A 27,084-nucleotide genomic window follows, 5' to 3' on the forward strand; every position below is an offset into this window, starting at 1 on the left:
ACCAAAAATAAACATTTAAAAGACTATATTATACTTTGAATCATTTATACATTTTGCCAAAAAACGCCAAAAGAGTGTCTGTTTTTCATAAAAACTGCAGATGAGAAATGTGCAGGTGTTTTAAACGTTCTGATATTAACTGAAGCTCTCTTTTGGCCCTTGCTCATGGTGCTTTGAAAGAAGTACTGATGCGCCGTCATTGCTTTCTGTCAAGGGGGAATGTTTTGAGTTCACCGAAAAAAATTAAATAAGCCTACAATGAATCTAACACATCCATCCATCCATCCATCCATTCTCTATACACTTTATCCTACACAGGGTCGCAGAAGAGCCTGGAGCCTATCTCAGGGAACACGGGGCACAAGGCGGTGACACCCTGGACGGGGTGCCAACCCATTACAGGGCACAATCGCACACACACTCACACACCCATTCACACACTACGGACAATTTGGAAATGCCAATCACCCTACAACGCATGTCTTTGGACTGGGGGAGGAAACCCCCGAAGAACATGCAAACTCCATGGTAACAGAACCCCCCCCCCCCCCCCCCCCCCCCCGAATCTAAAACATTACAAACAATATTAATGCTAATGATAATTAGACAGAGATTTAAAAACACTCTCTGCTCTCCTGCGTCAGTCAGCATTCAGAGGTGTTCAAAACACTTTTCAGCAGATCAATAATGCAGGATGTTATTCTTCTTCAGGGTTGTCAGGTCTGTTGTATTATAAAATTCTTTTTTTTTTTCATGTGGTTCTATTTTATTCTCTTTTATTTGCCAGTTAATAATAGGCGATAAAAGCCCTGGGCAAAAAGGATGGCCTTTTTTTTTTAATACGTATTGACAAGTGTGTTTTTGTTGGTGGGGGTGCAAGTTCTCCAAAAACTGAGAAGTGTGCATCATGGGGAAAAGCTTGAATACATGTGCATAAGAGTCTAGCCTAGTGTTTACTGACGTATCAACAGCGTCTCGCCTCCTGAGCCGGGTTTCTCTCAGAGTATGCAGGGTTCCATCTGGCTACAATTTGGTGATTTCTTCTCACCATGAAAACTGTGTATTTGCTTACAAGCAGTGTGATTAACAGAAATGCACGTTTTCACTTTCTGTATTAGTCCTGTTATCTACTAATTAGCATCTACTAAACCTGGCCTTGACTTGTAATGAATATTTGGTGAATTCTGTGAAAGGAATGCAAATGAATGAGAGTCATTACCATTCCAGGTTTTTCACCCAGTTTACTTCTGCCATTATGTTAGAGGAAGCTGAGGACACACGACGGTCATAGCTCCTTATGAAACTGGAGCAGGCAGCAGAACCATGTTTCTTTTTTTTAGAGCTGATTCTACAAACAGATGACAAATTAAAGGAAACCCACAGTGTTCCTCTAATGAGGAAGTGGACTGGCAATACACAGATGAGACGTCAGAACAGCTTCGATACGCCTTGATATAGATTCAACACGTCTCTGCGTTGAGATCTGCAGAGTGTGAAGGCCAGATCATACGATTTAGAACGTTTTCATACTCATCATTCTAGCTACATTTCTCTTAAAAAAATCTAATGTAGCTGACTTGTGGCCTTTTGAGAGCAACTCGAAGCTTAGCTAACTGTTTTAAAGTATCCTCTCTAAATCTTCATGCCAAGAAAACCATGTTATAGTCCACAAAATATGGTAATGTGCTGAAAGATGTTTTTGGTAGAAGGAAAAAAAAAGAAAGGTGCAAAAATAAAGTTGTAAATTGAGGCATCTGTTGCTGTACAGCAGGTACAAAACCGTTCTAGATTATATTCATCTCTACAAGATATTTATAGAACTATACATCTTTACTGTACTGTACATGTCTACTGATTCTCTAACGGTAAAATGTCTTTTTTTCCTCCCCTTCTTTTCCTTCTTCTTCTTTCTTTCCTTGTGAGAGTGCGTGTCAGTGCTGTAGTGCGGAGCTGTAGTGCCCTTTATGTTCACTAGAGGGCGAGCCTGATCTCTCCTTCTCTCTCTTTTCCTCTTCTGTCTCTTCAGTCAGGAAGCTTTGGAAAGTCTGAGCTCGAGGGATCAGGGTCAGCATCGAACTCACACCTAAGAAAAAAAGAATTATTATTAGTAAGAGATAACGGGACAGATATACAGACACACAGACAGAAATTCATGTCACAGTTGGTCACGTTGACTTGTGTATTAAACATCACTCATCTAGATCCAAAGTTGGGTGAGTGAATAACTCCTGTCCTGTATGCTTGCTCAACACCACACACCTCTGTCCTTAAACACAGCTCTGTGTGTGTGTGTGTGTGTGTGTGTCCTGACACTCCTGTCACCTTGGAAATTGCTGTCAAGCAAGTTGCTGTGTGTGTGTGTGTGTGTGTGTGTGTGTGTGTGTTCCGGGCTCTCAGATGCTTTGGGATTTGGCCTGAGCAGAGAAGAATAAAGGAGCAGGCACGCGCACACACACACATACACACACACACACACATACACACACGCACACACGCACAGCTGGTTCAGTCTCCTATTTATACTGCCACTATATTTACTCCTACATATCACGGCAGAGTAGAGTATCTCAAAATCACACTGCAACACTGCATTTGTCATGGCATAATGCCTCTTATCATTATCTTATTATTTATTCTCGCTATCCAGAGTCTCTCTCTGTAACAACAACAGCAACAACAACAACAATAATAACAATCAGAATAAATTATTGCATTAAATAATACTGAAATTATGTGGACAGATATAAGAAAATATCTAACTGAGCAAATAAAGTTGATATAAACAAAGTTGACTATAAAAAATGGCAGCAGCCTTCACACTTAAAGGCAGGGTATAATATCAGGAATGAACTCGGTATGGATTTATCCGATGTTTCCTATCCTTGTCTAAAACTGACATAATCTGACCTGCCAACCCCGAAGAGCAATAATGAGTAGTGTCAGGAAGAGGAAGGAGTAAAAACACAATATAAAGTGTTAAAGACATACAGAATATTTCACATAGTCCTTTCCCAAATCGTCTAATCTCCCTCGTAGAAACTGTAGAATGGTTCCACATGGCTGACATTTTCCACTGTTTGTTTTTTGACCATTTTCAGGCAAAAATGTTTGGTAGTCAAACGTTTCTTGCATTCCTAATGAACATAGCTAACTGATATACAGGGTGTCCCAAAAGTCTCCATACATAGAGGATTATGTACACCAGCATCACGTCGGTTGTGCCTCCATCAGTAGATGTTCATGGACGTCCACTTATCAGTTGGTCTGCAACACTTCCAGTCTTTTTGAATTTGTTATTACGTTTGGCAGCAGTGTTGTGTGTGATGTGCTTGCCATGTTTCCTGTTAAAGTCCATCGCAACCTTGTGACAGCTTCCAGATCCAGCCATGAGAATGATTTCAATGCGTTCTCCTTTTGTCAAAGGCATTCTTAAAGGCTATCTGAAACACATATATAATATAAACTAAGTATGAAAAATTTTGGAAGATATTTTGCAAAAAAGTGTTAATTTCCCCTATGTATTGAGACTTTTGGGACACCCTGTAGTTACTGTCTCAGTCAGACATGACTTGATAGCTTTTATTTCAATCGGAAAATCGATTACTAAGATTACTAATATGAAATGAGGGAAGAGGGGGAGAGTTCAGAAAATTGTCAATAATTCCAGATTCATATGTTGAATTCAATCTCTTGTCATCAGAGCTGATGTCGTCTCTAACAAGAACAACGCATGCTTTGACCAAAGTGGCCATTTACGTAATTCTGAACGTCAGTATACACACACACACACACACATATCAAAACAAAGCAGTCAGAATGAAACACTTGGGAGCAATCAAGCTGATCGAAGCTTTCAGTGGCTCTCAACATCCGAAGCAGGCTGCAGCACATATATATGTGTGTGTGTGTGTGTGTGTGTGTGTGGTTGGGGTTGGGGGGGGAGACGACCAAGCTTTTATCTTTTATGGGGACCAAATGTTGTAGGGACATTCGACTTTTTTTTTTTTTTTTTTTTTTTTTTTTTTGTCCTTCTGGTTACTGAAGTTAAGGATAGACTTATGGGTAAATGTAGACATATTATTTAAGCTGCAGCAACATATATACATAGACTCAATGGAAATATTTTATGGTGTGTGCACGCATGCATGTGTGTGTGTGTGTGTGTGTGTGTGTGTGTGTGTCCTTTCCACCTGTCCAAGCCAACCTGAATAGCCACTTACTCAACCAAACTGAATAGCCACTTCATCTTTGTCTTCGTCTTCTTCTTCAAAAAAACAAACAAAATCATTCCAACAAGAAGTCAAGTGAGAGACAGAATGGAGTGTACACTGCTGGCTGATTTAAAGGAGTACTTCAGCACTTGTCAAACAAAGCTCTGCCTACTGCATCTGTATCGTGTGTGTTATTACCACAAAGAAGAACTGACATGTTTCTATGCTCTGAGAAAAGAACAAAGAACCTGTTTATTCCACATACAATGGAAGTCTGAGGGCTTGTTGAATTATGATAAATGTTTTAAATACGCAATATACCATATACCCTGAATTCACGGCTACAATCATTACGCTCTAACAAGAAATAGGATCAGAAGCTTCTTAGGAACTAATTCCTGTTACTTTTTTGAAGGTTATGTGTAAGAACCAGACCACAACACCATAAATACTTCCTGAAGCTATTTCAGTGTATAGTACAGCATTGCATTTAAGCAGTCTAACTAAAGGCTGTCTAACAAAGGCTTCGGACATGTTCATTAATTCTCCTGGCTGAGGAGAATGAGCTTGATTGAAAAATATTTGAATGTGAAATTCCACCATCACACTGTGACATTTGAGTTCTTGTTCATTTTTAAAATGTAGCACTAGAGCTTCATCAGAGTGACATATCTGGTCATGTGACCTTTTAGAGAACATGCAGACCACTAATTAAAAGTAAGATATTCATGAATAGGTGGCATGGTGACACGAAGGGTAGTGATGCTGCCTCACAGCTTCAAGGTCTCCAGTTTGATCCTGAGCTTTATACTCTTACACATACTGTCTGTGTGGAGCTTCGTAATTTTCACGCCACATGTGTGTAGATTTCCTCCAAGTTCCCTGGTTTCCTCCGAACTCCCAAAAACATGCTGTAGCTGGACTGGCTGCTCTAAATTGCCCCTAGTTGTGAAAGAGTGTATGCATGGTGTCTTGCGATGCACTGACATCCAGCCTTGTCCTATAAGTGTTCCCAGAATAGGCTCTGGATCCACCGCAAACCTGACCAGGATTACTGAAGATGAATGAATGATGAATAATATTCATGTACATATTATACAATGAATATAAAAAGTCTACACACCCATGTTAAAATGGCAGGTTTTTGTGAAGTAAAAGAATGACACTAAGATAAATCATTTTCCCAATTTTAATGTGAAATTGTAAAGTATACAAATAAAGTGAAAAACAATCAAACTTTTTTAGGGGGAAAAAAATAAAAATCTGGCAATACTTTGTTGAAGCACCTTTTGATTTTATTACACCACTCAGTCTTTTTGGCTAAGTGTCTGTCAGTGTGTCACATCTTAACTTGGCAATATTTTCCCATTCTTTCTTGCAAAAACATTCTAGATCCATCAAATTGTGAGGGCTTCTCCTGTGGACTGCCCGCTTCACAGATTCTTAGTTGGATTCTGGGCTCTGGCTAGGTCATTCAAAAACATTGATCTTCTTTTGTTTAAGCCACTTCTTTGTTGATTTGGATGTATGCTTTGGGTCATTGTCGTGCTGAAAGGTGAAATTCCTTTTCATCTTCACTACTAGCAGACACCTGAATGTTTTGCATAAAAAATGGTATTTGTAGCGATTCCTGATTCCCTCCACCTTGATAAAAGCCCAGTTCTGGCTGAAGAAAAGCAGCCATAAACACGATGCTGCCACCACCATGCTTCACAGGTATGGGTTTCTTTTGGTGCCAAACATACCTTTTGGAATTATGGAATTACTATACCTTTTAGAAGAATTGGTCTCATCAGACCAGAACACATTTTGCCACATGGATTGGGGTGATTTAGTTGAGCTTGGATGTTTTTTCCTGAGATAGGGCTTCTGTCTAGCCACCCTACCCCATAGCCCAGACATGTGAAAAATATGAGAGATTGCCATCACATGCAGAGAGTAATCAGTACTTGTCAGATATTCCTGCAGCTCTTTTAATGTTGCCGTAGGTCTCTTGGCAGCCTCCCTGGTATGTTTTTGTCTTGTTCTTTTGTAAATTTTGGAAGGACATCCTGTTCTTGGTAATGTCACTGTGGTGACCCATTTTCTCCACTTGTTGATGATGGCCTTCATGGTGTTCCATAGTACATCTAATGTTTTGGGAATTCTTTTATACCCCTCTCCTGATTGATATCTTTTGACAAGTGAGATACCATGCATGTTTTGTAAGCTCTTTGTGGACCATTTGAGAGACTGGTATGGATAGCATATGGAATGGCTCTTGTTTTAAGAATACTTTTAGGTCTCTCCAGAATGGGACAGATTCTGCCTCTTTTTTGGAATTGGAAAATATCTTGGAAAGAAACTGGCCAGGCACTCCGGTTCAAGAATTATTTCTATTGCCTGGACTTCTAGTAATAACAGCATTTCAGCAGTCATTATAGCCAGTTTGCTTGGTTCTCTGGGGGTGTGGCAGTGGTCAGTGGTGAAACTGTAGACAATACCCTATGAATAGTGTGCTCAGTAGCCTCTAATCTTTTAATATCAAGTTCCAATGCTTCAGTCAAGAGGGGGAAAACATCTGGCTTCAGCAGTCACATGAAACCAAGATGATGTCAAGAAAATCCTACAGAAACAGCTGGTTTTTATTAGGGGTTACACAGGATAATTTCATTAATGACAGCTGTGTGATAATTACTTTTGAACATGAGATTGAATGTGATTGGTTCATTCTGAACACAGCCACATCCCCAATTATAAAAGGGTGTGCACACTTATGCAACAAGGTTATTGAAACTTTTTATTTTTCCAATTTTTCCCCAAAATGTTTCTGTTTTTAGACGTGATTTCAAGGGTGGGAAAAGTTCAGACAAGATTTATCTTAGTTTCTTAGTTTTTTACATCACAAAAACCTTCCATTTCAACACGGGTGTGTAGAATTTTTATATCCACTGTGTATTACACATTAAATGTAAGCATTTAATATATCTGGCTTGAACAAAAAGCAAGCATGGTTTAGATGTCTAAATTACTGAGGGAAATCCTTTATACAGCATTATTAACTGCTGTATGAAACATCTAAAACAGGAATTAAAAATAAAGTAAGGGTTTATATTCTCGTAAGCTAGATATTAAAGGAGCGGTGTGTAATTTTAAGTGCCCTCTGCTGCCTGTGAGGTGAACTGCTACAAAACCACTGAAACGCTTTTCACAACCACCACAAAAAACAAAAACAAATAATAACAATAAGCCCATACATTCAGCTAAAACTACTTCTGCCTTGTTAGTTGTTTATTTTAAAAAATTAGTGAGGAAGTCTGTTCTGGATGGGAGTGACGCTAAATTCTGGGCCAGAAAAATCTAAAACAAAAGCCTGAAATTAAGAAAACAGAGAGATCCACTGTAGGCCAACATTGTGAATCACAGTTTTTCTAAAGCATCTTTGAAATAATATGATTACTACAAGCCTAGAAACACTTTTAAACATCACAGATATCATCTTTAAAGTATTTTGTTTTTGTTTTACTCTTTGCTTCACATGATCTGGAAGCCTTTTTTTAATTTTGTTTTTCTCTGTATTCTAGTGATGCACTTATTCAATGTATTCAATCATTATCCAAAAAAAGGAACAACATGCTGTTGGATTTCTTGCTGAGGAGAATAAACAAGCAGGACGAATGCTCAATAAGTCAACCGCTAATGTTTCGAAAACGGGTGATGGATGGAGCAGCGTTTTAAAGGCATTCGGTTAAAAAACTAATTTCTTGTTGTTGAACTCAGTGACTAAATGTTAAAACTTGTTTATCAGTGTTAAAAAAGGAATAGTAATGAAAAGGAAGTGAATATACAATAAATCATTGTCAAATAAAATAATGTCATCAGATCTGCATCAGTTCATATTTACATCTTCATCAAAATATAGCAATCTAATATGCAATCTAAAGGGCATCTGCATTGCCAAGAGAAATATTTTACTTTGATTTTTTTTCTAATCACTCAAAGCAAAAACATTTACTGCACTGCTAGCACTCTCTCTCTCTCTCTCTCTCTCGCTAGCATCCACACTGTCCTCCATCACGGAATATATTTATCCATTTTTAAATGCAAGTATATTCTGCCGAATTTGTATTTCTAAGGATAATAAATGAGCGGGATGAACAACCACTACATCAAACACTAACGCTTTGATAATACAAACGCCATGATGATGGATGAGCTGCGTTTTAAAGGCATTGCCTCATTAGAAAGACAAATTTCCATTTGAAAAAAAAAAAAACACTGACAAGAAGTAGCTTATTGTCTTATTTTCTTATTAAGACTTTTTTTTTCACCTCTAGGTGCAAATTAGTCAAACTGTAACATACCCATTGGTTATGTACAGTAAGTGTGATATTCCAGTTATTATAGTAGTTCAAAGCTCCATGTTGGAAATTAACATACTCCAATGTAACATAACATCCCATAGCCATGCTAGCAGACAGTAGCGACAGTGCTCAAACACTCAGAAGCTCAATATAAAGTAAACAGCGTGGTTTAGCATGACTGTGTAATGATTTTATAGACATATAGATAGGTGTTACAGGACTGTAGCAAAGGCTTCAGCTCAGGAAATGATTATAATCTGAACTATGGCAACCATAAAAGGACAAACACTAAACTAGACTACAGCCATAGATGCTGTTTTAGAGGCAGGACAAATTTTATGGAAAATAAAAACAGACGTAGAGTAGTGTCTTGCTTCACTCCAGATGTGATCAAAATATAATAACTCTGAAATGCAGGATTGTTCTACTGCTCTAAAGATTAATGCAAACAACACACAGGATTCTCTACAATGGAATTCTAACGAGTGTAATATGAAATCACTCAGCCATCAGTTACAAGACTCTAATCCTCTAAAACAGAGAGGAAGATGCATTAAGTACTGTTTTATTCATCATGTTTGAGGTTTGGACCATAACAGTAGCAGGAAAAAAGCATTAACACTTGAAAGTGATTGTGTAGCAATATATCATGAGGACGTTTTCCTGTATTTACAACCCTGATGAAGGAATAATGTTAATAATGCACAACGCACCTGTTGTCTTATCTTGATAACTGTAAATGTCTCCCATGCTGTTCTGACGTGTGATGTGATGCCAGTAAGCACTCCGTGGCAGAGATATCGACTTGGTTAATGTGTTCTCACTCAGAAAGGTCTGTAAAAAACAAACCAAACAAACAAAACACACACACACACACACACACACAAAACATTAATGCTCATTAGAGATAAATACATACATTTACAATTTATATCCTGAATGTATTATTTCTGTAAATAATGTCCGTTATTAAAAGCACTACACAATTGAATTGAATTGAATTGATGTTACATTAATCGTTTCAAAAGCCTACACAGATTAGAATTATTACTGAAATAACAAACATACACTTTATATCTCAACATTTATTCTGACCATGAAGAGGAGAGAGAAAGCAGTGTTCTGCATTGACACAGGTAATAAATACGACTGTTGTGTGATTAGGAAGGGTTATTGTGAACACAGCCTTAGACAATTAAAATCATTGCATATCATTCACTCTTAACCAGCACAGGATTCTTGTGTATCAATGAGTTAACACTGTAAAATATGTCCTTTATTATTATCATGCTGTTTTCCTGATATAATGCCAAAGGCTGCAATATGCAAATAAGACCTCAAAAGGTCCTCAAAAAAAAAAAAAAAAAAAAAGGTAACATCTTGACCCTACAGTATCCTTCAATTTGTTCCTCTGAAGAAAAAAAACTGTTACATGGAAAACCCAATAAGAAATGTGTGGAGGTCTGGGAAAACCTGACGGATGTTACTGTGGCTGAATTCTGGGGGAAAAAAAGGACAAAAATTTCACCAAAATGAGTGGAATTGTTAGTAATGTTAGTCTAGCCAAGCTACCTTCCTGCAAAAATTACTTTGGGTAAGCAGCCAGTTTAACATACAGAGTGGTAAATGAAGTCTTTCTGTTCAAAGATGTCAAAAGCCTTGTTAGCTAAGTGTGATTTCCTTACTCTGTCAATGTCACGCTTTGATCAAGTAGCTGGATGGATACATGCAATAACTAAATGGACATAAGCCTAATGAAATGTAATCAGATACCGGGAGTCACGATGTCTGTTTGTCGGAATAAATTCTTTAAATACAATTCCATTTAGCTTTTGAGGATAACCAGACTTTTAAGTCCCCATGCAATGGCTTCTTGGCTGTGATTTAATACAGAAACAGGAAGTCAGAGTGACATTGTGTTCAAGGGCTTTACTCACTTACATAACTGTTAATATTAGCCAAATCGAAACAAACCTGACAAAGAGAACTGGCTAAATATGGAGAACAGCGAAGAGATTAACAAGTACCTTTTATTTACTCTTACTGATGGAGAAACCTTGACTTTGTATAAAGACAGAATCGTGTTCTCGCTCAGTCTGACGAAGAGACATATTCCAAGTTGGCAAAACACTCCTCCAAGAAGTGCCTGGCACATAACCATGACCTTGTACAATTTACTTCCTCTACAAAATGAATGAACTGCAAATATTCTTGTTTCTCAACCAAGAGATGATTGGAAAAGGAGAATAGTTTGTGAAAAGATGCACCAAAATGCACCAACAAACCACATTTACTGCTAAAAGCGAATGAGCTACTACTGTAGAGCAAGACCTGCCTCTGCAGACAGGACACATATGTATTTAGAGAGCATTTAATTGGCCAATCAAAATGATGGCCTAGATATGACTCATCATCTTCCCAGAAGTGATGAACTATAACATTAAAATGAGAATATCTCCAAATCTATAAGTGTAGTATAGCATGGTACAAAAAGCTCTGTAACAACAATGTGATCAATTTCCAGGGCACTTTCTGTAAAAGTCTGTACTTTTAGCTACTATATATAGTAAAAGATGCCAAAATTGGACCAGGTGAAGGCTGCCCTTAACCTAGAACCCTTGCATATGCAGAACCCTTAACCATCCAAAGAATCCTTGAGAAAGCCTTTTTTCTAAGAGTGTAGTCTAAAATCAATTGTGCAAAGCAGAAGCCAAAAGCAAAAGCACATCATCTGTTTACATGATGTGAGTAAAGCACACTTCTGAGTTGTGAGAGGAGGTGAGCGAGAGGGTGCTGAACACCGTATTGGAACACTGTGTGTATTATCACAATACAGCAGGGGGGGTCACACTCACAGCATGACAGAGTTCAGCGTTCTACCTCACTTCATTATAGTCACACACTAATTACCATGACTTCATCATCAACACTGAAGCTGGTACACCTTTTCAAGTCAGTCAGTGTACACCCCTACACAGAACAGCATTAAATCAATCACCAGTACCTAGTCATGGGAAAAGGGCTGTAAGTAAGGATGCATCGGTACCAGTACTGGTATTGAGTCTGATAACGTGCTCATTTACTCACACTTGTAAAAAGTAGTCTGATACCAACATCCATTATCATGTGACACTATGGGATATAAGCTTTCATTGGAAATATAAACAGGGCTAAATAAATGTAAATACTAAGTAGGTTACTTATTTCGGTATCCGACTGGTATCAGTATGAATAAGTACCAAAAAACATGTACTCCTATTCATACTTGGTCTGAAAAGAAGGTTATTAATGCATCCCTTGCTGTAAGTGTCTAATGTTAGACCTAATTGTTGAATGGATAGAATAATTACAATAACCTGTGACTTTTTCTCAAATTCCAGCATCATGCGTTCATGCTGTTCTGCGATCGAGAGTGTGGCGGAGTGAACTCGCTGGTAGATCACTTCTCCTTCTCTTGTTTGGAACGTGAACAATCCTTCTCCTGTATCACACATCCTGTAACACACAAACACACACATTTGTTTTTCTATTCTTGTGCAGAGTTTCCACTGACATAATAAATGATTAATGCAGCTAATTCATGCTATGCCTACACCTCAATCTAACCTCAACATCAAGGAAATTTGGCTCTTTTAGCTTTTTTTTCCTTAAATAAAAGCTGCCATTTCTGTAAAAAAAGAAAGGTTTCCTCATGGGGACCAGCCACATGTTCCCACAAGGCTAAAACTGTCCTTGATAATGATATTCCGAATTTAACCCTCCTGTAGTTCTCACTACTCTGTCCCAGGTCATCTCTTTAGAGTTTAAATGTCCCATTATCTAAAAACACCCCTATATTTCCATTACAAAGATGAAATTTAGCTCATTTTGTCCCTCAAACAAAAGTGTCTTTTCCAGCTCCATTTTTATTGTGTATTGCTCAACATGAACATGACAAGAAACCTGGTTTTAGCTTTTTTTTTCTTCATTTTTATAGATAACAGCATGTCATACAATGTCAGACAGAACATCAGCAAGTCTCTCTGAGACACTGAACAACTCGACAGAGTGAGTTGTGTTTCACAGTTTGAGATGAATGTGTAATGATTTCGACAACTAGAGGCTTTAAGCATCCACTCTTATTAGTCTTATATCTCCAAAAATGACACCAAGATAATAAGGTGACCATAATGACTGTAATAGAAATACAAAGATTCAAAACTTCTATTTCTAAACATCGCACCAAAATGGTCTTTTTTCATTCTACATTTCATTTGTGATGAATATTGGTACAGTATATATTTATGTAGAATGCTTATAGAATGTAGAAACAAATGCTTTTACCTTCCGGACTCGAAGGTAAAGCATGTAGAGTCTCGTCCATACCGTCGCAGTGAGCTCAGAGGCCACATGACCAGCTTAACTCTGGCATTATGGACGTCCCACAGGTAAATGTTCTCCTGCGTGATCTGCATCGTGCACTCGCCATAAATGTCCAGATTGGGCGTGGGCATCAGATACACGTTAAACCTCTCTGGAGACAAATAATCATAAAGAGTATGATTTTGGTATATCTCTCAAAAAAGAATCATTTCTCACTAAGACCACTTGGTATTGAAATATTAAATGTGCAGCAACATCAGTGAGTAATAAATGACCTTCCATGAAGGTCATATAAAGCAGGTAAGATATTATTGATGTACAGAGATAAAAGTAAAGAGGGAAAAACCCAAAATGGTTCCACCAACAAACCAATTAAACATTATTATTATTTTCCTGCTATGCCATTTTCCACTCCTGAACTAGTCTATCTCGTATGTGAGTCAGGAACATGAAGGTCAACCAACTGTTGCCATGGGAAATAAAAAGTGGACTTCACCAAGCCATATCAATTAGTTCTAAATAGACTCTCAAGTGCTTAACCCAAATGAATCATCACTAATTACAGCAAATGTTTTCCTTTTTCCCAGAGAAAGGCAGTGTGACCTAGCTGTTTTGTTCAAATTAAATCCAATATAATAATAAAAAATCCTCCTGTAGAATGCAGAATGTGACTCACAGCACTTATGAAAGCTAATCAATATTTTAAGAAAATCATATGAAAGGACAGAAAAAAGATCAAATCGTCTGGAGAGTAATGTTTTGATGGGTTGTGTATATTTTGTACTGATATTTTAATTTGCCACACTAAATTATGTGCGCACACACACACACACACACACACACACACACACACACACACACACAGTAAGATGCTGACAGATTTCACTGATTTCAATAATAAATATAGTCACATTTACATCTACTTACAGATCAGCACAACAATGCGGTGCACCAAACATATGGTTCCTGAGAGACAGTTCATGGAACTTAACATCGCCCCTGTATATGATCACGTGTGAATATCTGTATCGCAGAATCCTGTTCTGATTATGCCTTTCAAGTTTCTTGAGAATCCATGCAACCAATCATGAATTAAACCTGTCTGCGTTAATTAGGCTCTGCCTAGAATTGATTGGCATGTGGCCGCCATATTGTTTACAAATGTGGTGGCCTGGGAAAACCCTCCACATATTTTTAATATTTATTGTGGGTTACACTCTGTTGAGTATTTTGACATCAATTCTATCTTATTTTGTTGTAATTTGCAAAAAAAAAAAGTAGGTTTCACATATGCAAATTAGCTCAAAATCTAAGTAGGCAGAGATAATTAGCTCTTGAGGCTTTTTTTTTGTTTGGGAGAAGCCAAAAATAATTTTGGTCATAGGACATCTGGTTCCTGTGTTCTTGAAACAAAACATTGAACACATCAGGATCATCTCGTTTGCCTGAGTAGCATCTATTCACCAAGTTTCACACCTCTACGACTTACGGTGTGATCTGCATGATTTGCTTTATGGAAGAAGAAGAAGAAGAAGAAATAGTGTCCCAGCACCTTTGGTGCTTGGACCCCTATCTAGCAATATCCTTATTAACTTCTAAGCATAAATTCCCAGCCTGCCGGATATAAAAATAACTCATGATTCATAGCGTTGACAAGATGTTTCCTCCTCTTTTGGTTTCTTCATCCGTAGCTCCGTTTCTCCTCCCAGTGTCACCCTCAGTATGCTCACTGGGGTTAAAGGAACAGTTTGGATTAAAAATGAAATGTACACACTGTCCTCAAAAGTACTCAATCAGCCCAGATATGTCTGGTGTAGGAATGCATCTTCTGTCTAATTTTAATACTCAAATATCCATAAGAGTTATGGAAGGAAAAAACATCTTCAATGTGGTGTAATCAAGTATCATTTTTCTGCTGCAATTAAATTTTCCTCCTGTCAGCGACAGTGACGTGTTTATGTGTTTGATTGATGTGATATAGAGAAATAATAAACAGAAATATTAAACTCACAGCAAAAGTTTTCCAGCCTGTAGCCCTGGTGTAACAGCACAGGCTCTGACATCAGTTAAAATTCAGAGCTTCGTTAAAATTCTCATTCTGGTGAAAACAGGCTTAATTTGCAGTCCCAAGGTACCTGATTGGTGTCTATTTTAGTTTAATTTTGTCTCTCATTTGTCCCGCAAGCTTCATATCTAACTTTTGGCCTCAACTGTATCCTGAATTACTGTACACAGGAGTTCTGTCTACATGATCTGGTTGAAAAGATTTCTACTCCTGCTGTCAGAACTCATATTTATTTTAGATTTGCTTATCCACTAAACAGATCCAAACATAAAAATACAGAAACCATTTAAACATACTGTATAAAAACCACACAAACACATGAAATTGCTAAGACACCATTTGACCTGCAGTTGGCTAGTCAGATTATAAAGCTATGATGGTCATTTTATTTTTTTTAGTCTCTTGTCAGTATTAAACATAAATATTTAAACTCAATGTTCCGTGGTTTCTTCGCTTTATCTTTTTCTTTACTTAGCAAAACTGTTGTAGGCAATAGAACGTGACCCCGTCATATTCGTCATTATTCACAATAACACACTCCTTCTCGTGTTCTGTCACTTAAACACTCAATCTTCTGTATATCATCATTTCAATTTCAAAATAAACCTTGAGTGGAGCACCTACAGATTTAAAATAGCTTGTGTTTAATAGGGTCATTTTGGCCCGACCTACTCATAAAGGTTGGCGTTTGCACATTTGTTGATCATCAAATTAATTAGCAAGTGCTTAATTAAACACGCACCGTTCTGTTCCCTCTGCACTCCTGCTGCTAATAAATCCGGCTCACCGAGGCTGATGTCATTGATCCGACTGCCCAAACACTCCAAACAAAGCAACTTACACCACTCCTCTGCCTCCAGCTCTGTGGACAACACACACACACACACACACACAGAGGTCTATGAGATCAGACAGGAGCAAAACACACACAGATAGTGAGAACATAGAAAATAATTTATGGCTTTGGTAAAAGTTCTGTGCTAGTGATCGATAAGTTGTGAGAACCGTAACTGCAGCTCTGTGCTGAGTCTGTGTTCTGTCTGACTTTTAAGTAATTTTGAATTTGTTTAAAAATTGCAGGACAAATATATTTCTAAGCAAACAAATTTACTGATTACAAATGCATCATCGTCATCATCATCATCGTCGTTGTCGTCGTCGTCATCATCATCATTATTGTTTGTTGTTGTTATGGTTGGGGTATTGATGCAGTCAGATGGAACAAATTTGTGCTTACTATTTAAGTAGCTGAAGTCATGAAAGTGTTGTTGCTAGGCAACTGCAAAATATAGCTAGGTAATGATTTAGCTTCCTGGCACATAGCCAGTATGTCTTTTATACAGACAAAATACAGTGACTAACAGTAAAAATGAGACAGAAAAATTGAGAATATTTACTTTTTTAAAAAAAATTAACAAATTGCTAAGAAGAAAAAAAAATGCATGTCTAAAATAAAACTAGAATTACGCCTAGCAGCAACCGCTATTTAAACTATAGCGGGTCCGCCACATTACCAAACAACAACATTGACAAAAATCGTAGATACCACAAGACTGAGCTGTTCATCTGGAATTCTCTCCTAAATGCTGTTATCATTCGCTCATTCCACATTTAGCATCTTCACAAACACTCATTGACTCACCTTTGAAACTTATGGATAAATGGCCAAAAAAAAAAAAAAAACCAGTCTACACAAATCACAGCATTTTCACATTGTTCTGGAAGGTCTCCTTCCCAAACCACTGACCTTTAAGTGTGTCTAAACACACACACATACACACACACACTTATAAGGTTCACTGAGTGGAAGATTGGATAAACAAACACTTCATCAGCATGATGGAGCTTTGTTGCTTTTCTGCTGCTACGTGGTAGCACTGCACAATTAATCGTGTTAATTAAAAACACAATTTTTTTTGGCTGCTGTATTTATTTCAGCGCAGCATGACATAGTTCATGCTATTTTACTTGAGATATTATAGAGTGTTGCTGTTGTTGTTGCTGGTTCTCGTTGCTAGCCCTGACCCTCAGCATGGTCTTGGCAATCAAATTATTTTAAAAAATTGGCCTCTGCATTTAGTTAAATGCCAAACGCCACAGTTAATGCTACTTTTCCTACATGTAATATTAAGTGTTTGCTGTTCTGGTTAATCCCCATTATTAGCATGTCTAATTATTTTACTAATTAATCCACGTTAGCACGTTATAGCTAATACAACCAACTGTATAATATATTGGACAGTCTGCCTAGTACTTCTTCAAACGTCTTCAAAGATCCAGTTTCAGTGAGCCTGTACCACCTGTAGCCTCAGATTACTGCTCTTGGCTAACAGGAGTGGAATCTGATGTGATCTTCTGCTGTTATAGCTCACCCACCTCAAGGATTGATTTGTTACATGTGCTGAGATGCTTTTCTGCTCACCACAGTTGTAAAGAGTGATTATTGGAGTTAATGTATACTTCCTTAAACCAGTCTGGCCATTCTCCTCTGACCTCTCTCATTAATAAGGTGTTTCGCCTGCAAAACTGCAGTTCGCTGGATGTAATTTGTTTCTTGCACCATTCTGTGTAAACTCTAGAGACTCTTGTGTGTAAAAGTCCCAGGAGATCAGCAATTTCTGAAACATCCCCCTCAACCAGCTGTCTGGCACCGACAACCGGGTCACTGAGTCACTGAGATCACATCTTTCCCCATTCTGATGTTTAATATGAACATTAACTGAAGCTCATGACCTGTATCTGCATGATTTTATGCAGTATGCTCCTAGCGCATGATTGGCTGATTGGATAATTGCATGAATGTGCAGCTGTTAATATTAAAGTGCCAGATGCCTATACATTTTGCCAATTTTGTCCTGTGTAATTATTTTATCCCTGAGGTGAATGCCATATTTTAAAAAGTCCACATTCTCTTTATGGCTTTTCATATTGACACACAGAACAACATCACCCATTTAAAGATGCATTATAATAACGTGGATGCAGAGCTTATAAAGATGTTATCCTTTTTTTGGTTTTGTAACCATTATTACCATGGTATGGTGTATGATTATTATGTCTTAAACATCTATCCATTTTCTGTACCACTTATCCTACACAGGGTTGCAGGAGCCTATCCCAGGGGACTCGGGACACAAGACAGGGGACACCCTGGACAGGATGACAACCCATCGCAGGGTACCCATCGTATGTGCGATTGCACACATGCTACGGACAATTTAGAGATGCCAATCAGCCTACAATGTATGTCTTTGGACTGGGAGAGGAAAATGGAGCACAGGGAGAACATGCAAACTCCATGCACACAGGGCAGAGGCAGGAAACGAACCCCCAAACCCAGAGGTGCAAGGCAAATGTGCTAACCACTAAGCCACATAATTATTTTTTATATTAAACATAATTATTTGTTTTTTAAAAAAAAAGGATAAGATCTTTATGAACCCTGCGTCAATTGCAATTCATCTTTACGAGCATGGATACTAGTAGGTGCATCTTTTCTGTCACAGTGCTCCAATTTTTGCTGTTCTTAACAGTCTGAGAAACCTCTGAAGCAACATGCTGTACAGTTATAACAGGTTTTACAAAAGCACAGACTCTGTAAGTTATGCTAATATTTACTCTAGCGTTAATTGTACACAACCTCACAGATTTCACAAGGACAGATCTCCCCTCACTGAAGGGTATCCACCACAGGAGAGTCTGCAGAAGGGCTAGTACTGTCATCAGGGATGCCTCCCATCCTGCCCACTCACTATTCACACTCATGAAGTCTGGTAAATGGTACCGGAGCATCATAGCCAGAACATCCAGACTCTGTGACAGCTTATACCCCCAGGCTGTCAGATTCATAAACAACAGCCACCCTCTACCACTTCCACCTCCACATCACAATGACACACAATGTATAACTGCTGCACTGTGCACTTTACAGGACAGTACTTCTCCTCATGTAAATATGACCAAGACTACACTTACTACATTTATGTCTTAAACATAGGTTTTATCTTTCCTATTTTTATGTTATATTGTTATTTTATTCCAGTGTTCCACAACATCTGGCATAATATTGCCAGATATCTCACACAAAATTATACAGGCTCTGTGTAGGATTATGCTAAATATGACCATGCCAATTTATTTTACATTAATGCTATTTTATTTGTTATTATTTTTATTTGAAATCGCCTGCAGCTTCTGTGACAAAACTACACAATACAGTTCCTGAATCTTCTAGGTTGTTTTGTACTGGGAGGTTTTGTGTACATGTTTTGTACTGGGAGTTTTTTTTTTTTTTTTGTCTGTGTGTTGTTTTGTATTGGGAGGTTTTCTCTACATGTTTCATATTGAGAGGTTTTGTCTAAATGTTATTATGCATTTTGTCTATGTGTTGTTTTGTATTGGGAGGTTTTGTCGACATGTTTTGTAGTGGGAGGTTTTGTCTCCATGTTGTTATGCATTTGGAGGTTTTGTCGACACGTTTTGTACTGGGAGGTTTTGTCTATGTGTTGTTTTGTATTGGGAGGTTTTGTCTGCATGTTTTGTAGTGGGAGGTTTTTTCTACATGTTGTTATGTAGTGGGAGGTTTTGTCTACATGTTATGTATTGGGAGGTTTTGTCTACATGTTGTTATGTAGTGGGAGGTTTTGTCTATATGTTGTTTTGTATTGGGAGGTTTTGTCTGCACGTTTTGTAGTGGGAGGTTTTTTTCTACATGTTGTTATGTAGTGGGAGGTTTTGTCTACATGTTATGTAGTGGGAGGTTTTGTCTACATGTTATGTAGTGGGAGGTTTTGTCTACATGTTATGTAGTGGGAGGTTTTGTCTACATGTTATGTAGTGGGAGGTTTTGTCAACATGTTATGTAGTGGGAGGTTTTATCTACATATTGTTAGGTAGTGGGAGGTTTTGTCTACATGTTATGTAGTGGGAGGTTTTATCTACATGTTATTAGGTAGTGGGAGGCTTTGTCTACATGTTGTTATGTAGTGGGAGGTTTTGTCTACATGTTATGTAGTGGGAGGTTTTGTCAACATGTTATGTAGTGGGAGGTTTTATCTACATGTTGTTAGGTAGTGGGAGGCTTTGTCTACATGTTGTTATGTAGTGGGAGGTTTTGTCTACATGTTATGTATTGGGAGGTTTTGTCTACATGTTGTTATGTAGTGGGAGGTTTTGTCTACATGTTATGTAGTGGGAGGTTTTATCTACATGTTGTTAGGTAGTGGGAGGCTTTGTCTACATGTTGTTATGTAGTGGGAGGTTTTGTCTACATGTTATGTATTGGGAGGTTTTGTCTACATGTTGTTATGTAGTGGGAGGTTTTGTCTACATGTTGTTATGTAGTGGGAGATTTTGTCTACATGTTGTTATGTAGTGGGAGGTTTTATCTACATGTTGTTATGTAGTGGGAGATTTTGTCTACATGTTGTTATGTAGTGGGAGGTTTTGTCTACATGTTATGTAGTGGGAGGTTTTGTCTACATGTTGTTATGTAGTGGGAGGTTTTGTCTACATGTTGTTATGTAGTGGGAGGTTTTGTCTACATGTTATGTAGTGGGAGGTTTTGTCTACATGTTATGTAGTGGGAGGTTTTGTCTACATGTTATGTATTGGGAGGTTTTGTCTACATGTTGATATGTAGTGGGAGGTTTTGTCTACATGTTGTTATGTAGTGGGAGGTTTTGTCTACATGTTATGTAGTGGGAGGTTTTGTCTACATGTTATGCAGTGGGAGGTTTTGTCTACATGTTGTTATGTAGTGGGAGGTTTTGTCTACATGTTATGTAGTGGGAGGTTTTGTCTACATGTTGTTATGTAGTGGGAGGTTTTGTCTACATGTTATGTAGTGGGAGGTTTTGTCTACATGTTGTTATGTAGTGGGAGGTTTTATCTACATGTTGTTAGGTAGTGGGAGGTTTTGTCTACATGTTATGTAGTGGGAGGTTTTATCTACATGTTGTTAGGTAGTGGGAGGTTTTGTCTACATGTTATGTAGTGGGAGGTTTTGTCTACATGTTGTTATGTAGTGGGAGGTTTTGTCTACATGTTGTTATGTAGTGGGAGGTTTTGTCAACATGTTATGTAGTGGGAGGTTTTGTCAACATGTTATGTATTGGGAGGTTTTGTCTACATGTTGTTAGGTAGTGGGAGGTTTTGTCTACATGTTATGTATTGGGAGGTTTTGTCTACATGTTGTTATGTAGTGGGAGGTTTTGTCTACATGTTATGTAGTGGGAGATTTTGTCTACATGTTATGTAGTGGGAGGTTTTATCTACATGTTGTTATGTAGTGGGAGGTTTTGTCTACATGTTGTTATGTAGTGGGAGGTTTTGTCTACATGTTGTTATGTAGTGGGAGATTTTGTCTACATGTTATGTAGTGGGAGGTTTTGTCTACATGTTGTTATGTAGTGGGAGGTTTTGTCTACATGTTGTTATGTAGTGGGAGGTTTTGTCTACATGCTGTTATGTAGTGGGAGGTTTTGTCTACATGTTATGTAGTGGGAGGTTTTGTCTACATGTTGTTATGTAGTGGGAGGTTTTGTCTACATGCTGTTATGTAGTGGGAGGTTTTGTCTACATGTTGTTATGTAGTGGGAGGTTTTGTCTACATGTTGTTATGTAGTGGGAGGTTTTGTCTACATGTTATGTAGTGGGAGGTTTTGTCTACATGTTATGTAGTGGGAGGTTTTGTCTACATGTTGTTATGTAGTGGGAGGTTTTGTCTACATGCTGTTATGTAGTGGGAGGTTTTGTCTACATGTTATGTAGTGGGAGGTTTTGTCTACATGTTGTTATGTAGTGGGAGGTTTTGTCTACATGCTGTTATGTAGTGGGAGGTTTTGTCTACATGTTGTTATGTAGTGGGAGGTTTTGTCTACATGTTGTTATGTAGTGGGAGGTTTTGTCTACATGTTATGTAGTGGGAGGTTTTGTCTACATGTTGATATGTAGTGGGAGGTTTTGTCTACATGTTGTTATGTAGTGGGAGGTTTTGTCTACATGTTGTTATGTAGTGGGAGGTTTTGTCTACATGTTATGCAGTGGGAGGTTTTGTCTACATGTTGTTATGTAGTGGGAGGTTTTGTCTACATGTTATGTAGTGGGAGGTTTTGTCTACATGTTGTTATGTAGTGGGAGGTTTTGTCTACATGTTATGTAGTGGGAGGTTTTGTCTACATGTTGTTATGTAGTGGGAGGTTTTATCTACATGTTGTTAGGTAGTGGGAGGTTTTGTCTACATGTTATGTAGTGGGAGGTTTTATCTACATGTTGTTAGGTAGTGGGAGGTTTTGTCTACATGTTATGTAGTGGGAGGTTTTGTCTACATGTTGTTATGTAGTGGGAGGTTTTGTCTACATGTTGTTATGTAGTGGGAGGTTTTGTCAACATGTTATGTAGTGGGAGGTTTTGTCAACATGTTATGTATTGGGAGGTTTTGTCTACATGTTGTTAGGTAGTGGGAGGTTTTGTCTACATGTTATGTATTGGGAGGTTTTGTCTACATGTTGTTATGTAGTGGGAGGTTTTGTCTACATGTTATGTAGTGGGAGATTTTGTCTACATGTTATGTAGTGGGAGGTTTTATCTACATGTTGTTATGTAGTGGGAGGTTTTGTCTACATGTTGTTATGTAGTGGGAGGTTTTGTCTACATGTTGTTATGTAGTGGGAGATTTTGTCTACATGTTATGTAGTGGGAGGTTTTGTCTACATGTTGTTATGTAGTGGGAGGTTTTGTCTACATGTTGTTATGTAGTGGGAGGTTTTGTCTACATGCTGTTATGTAGTGGGAGGTTTTGTCTACATGTTATGTAGTGGGAGGTTTTGTCTACATGTTGTTATGTAGTGGGAGGTTTTGTCTACATGCTGTTATGTAGTGGGAGGTTTTGTCTACATGTTGTTATGTAGTGGGAGGTTTTGTCTACATGTTGTTATGTAGTGGGAGGTTTTGTCTACATGTTATGTAGTGGGAGGTTTTGTCTACATGTTATGTAGTGGGAGGTTTTGTCTACATGTTGTTATGTAGTGGGAGGTTTTGTCTACATGCTGTTATGTAGTGGGAGGTTTTGTCTACATGTTATGTAGTGGGAGGTTTTGTCTACATGTTGTTATGTAGTGGGAGGTTTTGTCTACATGCTGTTATGTAGTGGGAGGTTTTGTCTACATGTTGTTATGTAGTGGGAGGTTTTGTCTACATGTTGTTATGTAGTGGGAGGTTTTGTCTACATGTTATGTAGTGGGAGGTTTTGTCTACATGTTGATATGTAGTGGGAGGTTTTGTCTACATGTTGTTATGTAGTGGGAGGTTTTGTCTACATGTTGTTATGTAGTGGGAGGTTTTGTCTACATGTTATGTATTGGGAGGTTTTGTCTATATGTTGTTATGTATTGGGATGTTTTGTCTACATGTTGTTATGTAGTGGGAGGTTTTGTCTACATGTTGTTATGTATTGGGAGGTTTTGTCTACATGTTGTTAGGTAGTGGGAGGTTTTGCCTACATGATCGTTACTGGTAGGTTTTGAATACATGTTAAGTATATGAAGAGTTTGTTTACTGCAACAAGCTTTGTGGCCTTTATTTTAAAAACACAATAAGTAAAAGTTGTCCAATAAATATATGTTTTTTTTATTTGTATTAATATTTTATTTATAATATGTCCTGTTAATTAGAATATTAATAAGCTTGATAACTCTCACATACAAAAGTTTTCAGCAACCACTTTAGTCCTGATGAAGATGTTGAAACTAACTGATAAAGTAGAATGATTACGTAGTTTAAGTCTTGATGGCTATTTAGAAAAAATATTCCACTATTAATTTGCCAATATCAGACACTTCTGAGCCCCATTGCACACATTTTTATTTTTATTTTTTTCAGGGACAATCACAACCCAGGACATGTCACTAATACGGCACAGAGCCACAAGGAGGTCCTGGTACTACAAGGGCTCCTTTCACATCATGTGCTTTGGTTTACATTGCCATGTGTTTCTTTTTTGGTCCTGTGTCTGCCCCTGTCCTGTCACTGGTTAGTTTCCCTATTTATAATATAAATAAATAATTTTACACCTTTCTTTGACGTAAATTGATGTTTAACTTTAACATATCAGTCAAATCTTTAAGATAAGACAGCAAAGCATTAAAATATCATGAGGCTAGCTTTTAAAAACAATGACTGACCTACAGAATGTCCTTAAATATATAACATCACTCTTGCTAAATGAAAATAGTATGTGAAGTTAAAAATATTTAAAAAGTTACTGCACTTTGATTTTGACTGGCTCACCTGGTAAAGGGTGTAAAACTACATAGTGCAAAAGTAAGTCTACTCAGCAGGGAAGAAAATGTAGGACAGAAAATAACACCACACACTCACACACACATAGCATTTGATCATGAGGGGGAGGATAGAGAGGAAAAGTGCTAGGAGAGAAGATGAATAACCTCCCAAGTGTATTTGAGTTCAGGACAGTGTGTGTGTGTGTGTGTGTGTGTGTGTGTGTGTGTGGGGTATTAGAAACAGGGTGACCTACCAGCCCAAGACAGGGTGAGAAAGAAGACAATGATGAGAAAAGGATGTGTAATTATCCCTTTCATTCACAGTGTCCACACTCGTACACCTTTAATTTGTTTTCAGAAATATATAAGACATAGATCACCTCCAAACCAGTTCAATGTTATATACACCATTATCCTGATTTTTATTGTGTTGCTCCTCCCAATTCAGCATGGCTGACAGTGACAGATGCAGCACACGTCGGTCTACACACAAAGGTCTAACTGAGTAAATAATGTCAGAATGTAATTATTGTAATTGTAATCATTACCTTTTTTTTAAATATAACTTATAACTTCAGAGCTATATTATTTATAGCTCTGAAGTTTTAAGTTATTACAACTTATAACTTCAGAGCTATTATTATTACAAATTACTACATTTGGTAAAATATATATAACTATAAAGCTTCTATATTTTTGGACATCTAAAGAATAAAGAAAATGTTTTATAATATTTTAGACCTAAAATGTTACTGAATAATAATAAAAATAATAATAATAATAATAATAATAATAATAATAATAATAATAATTTTATACAATGAAAGTATTTTACAGCGGTAAAGTTTTCTCCCTGCTATCTTTGGTTACATGCCACAATTAGTTTTTTTTTTTATTTTTAAAGTTCATCAAATATAAAGTAAGTGTGCATCAACCACTGCAGAAATTGCTATTCTTTTTAAATAGTTTGCTGCAGAGGTTGAGTTTACTTCTTTTCACTTCAAAAATCAATAAAATGTGATTTGGCCATGAGTGCTGGAAACTTTTGAATACAACTGTATATTATAGTATTGTATTTAAAAAAAAAAATAGTACATTTCTAAAACATTACACACACCTTAGCATGGGAAGAATTATGAAATCCCTTTCTCTAAGAAGTGTCTTCATACTTTCCCCAGAAAGACCTTAGAAAACAGCAGTCCTTCTACTGCCTTCTAAATGGGACAGAGTTTATCTCGGGAACACAAACACTGCCCAAAAATGCTGCCTAAGGAGGGAGGCTGCTTCTGACTGTACCGCAGGGGAAATGGAGTGTTGTAACAATACTGTATGTGCTGAAGAACTACTTTCCTTTTAACTGTATATAATAACAAGTTTCATTTACGACGTGTGTATATTTACTCGTTCATGTCTTTCATGGTGCAGTGTTTATTACCGTCCCCCCGTTTCAGTGAAGACTCAAACAGTGGGGCGCGTATCTGTGATATCTGTGATAACCGGATTGGCTGTGACAGTTCAGAGCACTCGGAAGGTGATAACGATTTCTCAGCAGGAGTTTCACTCGTCTCAGCATCACAAGCGCACAGTAACTGACCTCAGCATTTCACTGACCCTCTGCACACACTTCAGTCAGAGCTCTACCAAGAAAAAGACATTTTACCCTGTTTATACGGACGAATATTGCACTCAAAATTCAAATCAAAATGTATTTATTTCATTTCATGCATTCTCATACTTGAATTTAAATTTCTCACTCACCTGGGCAATTTCTCGTCTCAATAATTTTGCTATTATTGACATTTTGTTTACACAGGGACTTGGACGCTTCATGAGTAGCAAACTGGAAAATTAAAATCAAATAATTACTTTTCTGAACTGAATGGATTTCAGTTTACCCTATAAAACACTTGGGGGCATTCTGTTATCGGAAAATAATCAATGACAGGATGGTGTGATACGGCCTAAAACAAAGCTGTTACTGTCCCAAAATGTATTATTTTCCTGTAACAGCATGTTACAAAGTGTTTTATTCCTCTTATACCACAAAGCTATGCCAAGGATTACAATTTTTACTTCTAAAATTATGACACGTTATACTTTTATCCATTTATAGTTACCTTCTGGAACATTATATAGTCGTTCCCTCTCCAGCATCTCTTTTTTTCCTCTCTGTTACACAGAACTATTTGTCATGTTACAGAGACACTGTCTTGAAGACTGTCATGTGTCAGAAAACCTAAGAGAAGAGAAGAGTTTCTTCTGACTGTTCTAAAGCACTGACATGGGAGACATAAATACTAAATAAACTTCTTCTCATATCAAGAATTAACCACGTTTTTAATCTGTTTATGTGGAGCGTCCATGGCGTCGGTCCCTGCTGTTACTGTTATAGAAACAATAACGTATTAGAACTAGGGCATTAATATAAACCTGTGATTTGCATTACAGCCTACTACTGTCAGATCTACTGTTATAGAAAATTAATCAACACCTTCTTACTGGTCAGATTTAAAAATTCAATAGCACTGTGGTATAAACAGACACTAGACAGAGAGCAAAATTGCAATGTTTTAGTCAATACAGGGGCAGGGTAGCATGATGGTACCCTTGAAAGTCGTTACTATTTAAAACACTCGACTTATTGTTTTTATTTGAATTTTGAGAGCAATAGCCCATGTACAAACTCATATTGACTGACAAATGGAAGGTGGATAAGGGTGCATTGCAACAGGATTGCATCACAGCGATGACTTTTTTGTTTTGTTTTCTAGTTTCTTATTCATTGCCAAAAATCTGCCCTCAGTATGCATACCGAATGCTCA

At 37.6% G+C, this 27,084-nt stretch overlaps 1 protein-coding gene across 1 annotated transcript in view; it reads right to left on the reverse strand.

Annotated features, from left to right (window-relative positions):
- Positions 1-562: 562 nt before the first annotated feature.
- Positions 563-27,084, reverse strand: part of dok6 (docking protein 6) — a 61,632-nt gene continuing 35,110 nt past the window's right edge. The window contains exons 4-8 of the mRNA XM_026938150.3: positions 15,724-15,843; positions 12,878-13,067; positions 11,911-12,049; positions 9,268-9,388; positions 563-2,083 (exon numbers count right to left, since the gene is read on the reverse strand). Of these exons, the coding sequence (XP_026793951.3) occupies positions 1,932-2,083; positions 9,268-9,388; positions 11,911-12,049; positions 12,878-13,067; positions 15,724-15,843 (722 nt within the window). The 3' untranslated portion in view covers positions 563-1,931. The remainder of the gene's footprint in view (positions 2,084-9,267; positions 9,389-11,910; positions 12,050-12,877; positions 13,068-15,723; positions 15,844-27,084) is intronic.

This window comes from Pangasianodon hypophthalmus, chromosome 22 (assembly GCF_027358585.1).
Source record: "Pangasianodon hypophthalmus isolate fPanHyp1 chromosome 22, fPanHyp1.pri, whole genome shotgun sequence".
NCBI lineage: Eukaryota > Metazoa > Chordata > Actinopteri > Siluriformes > Pangasiidae > Pangasianodon > Pangasianodon hypophthalmus.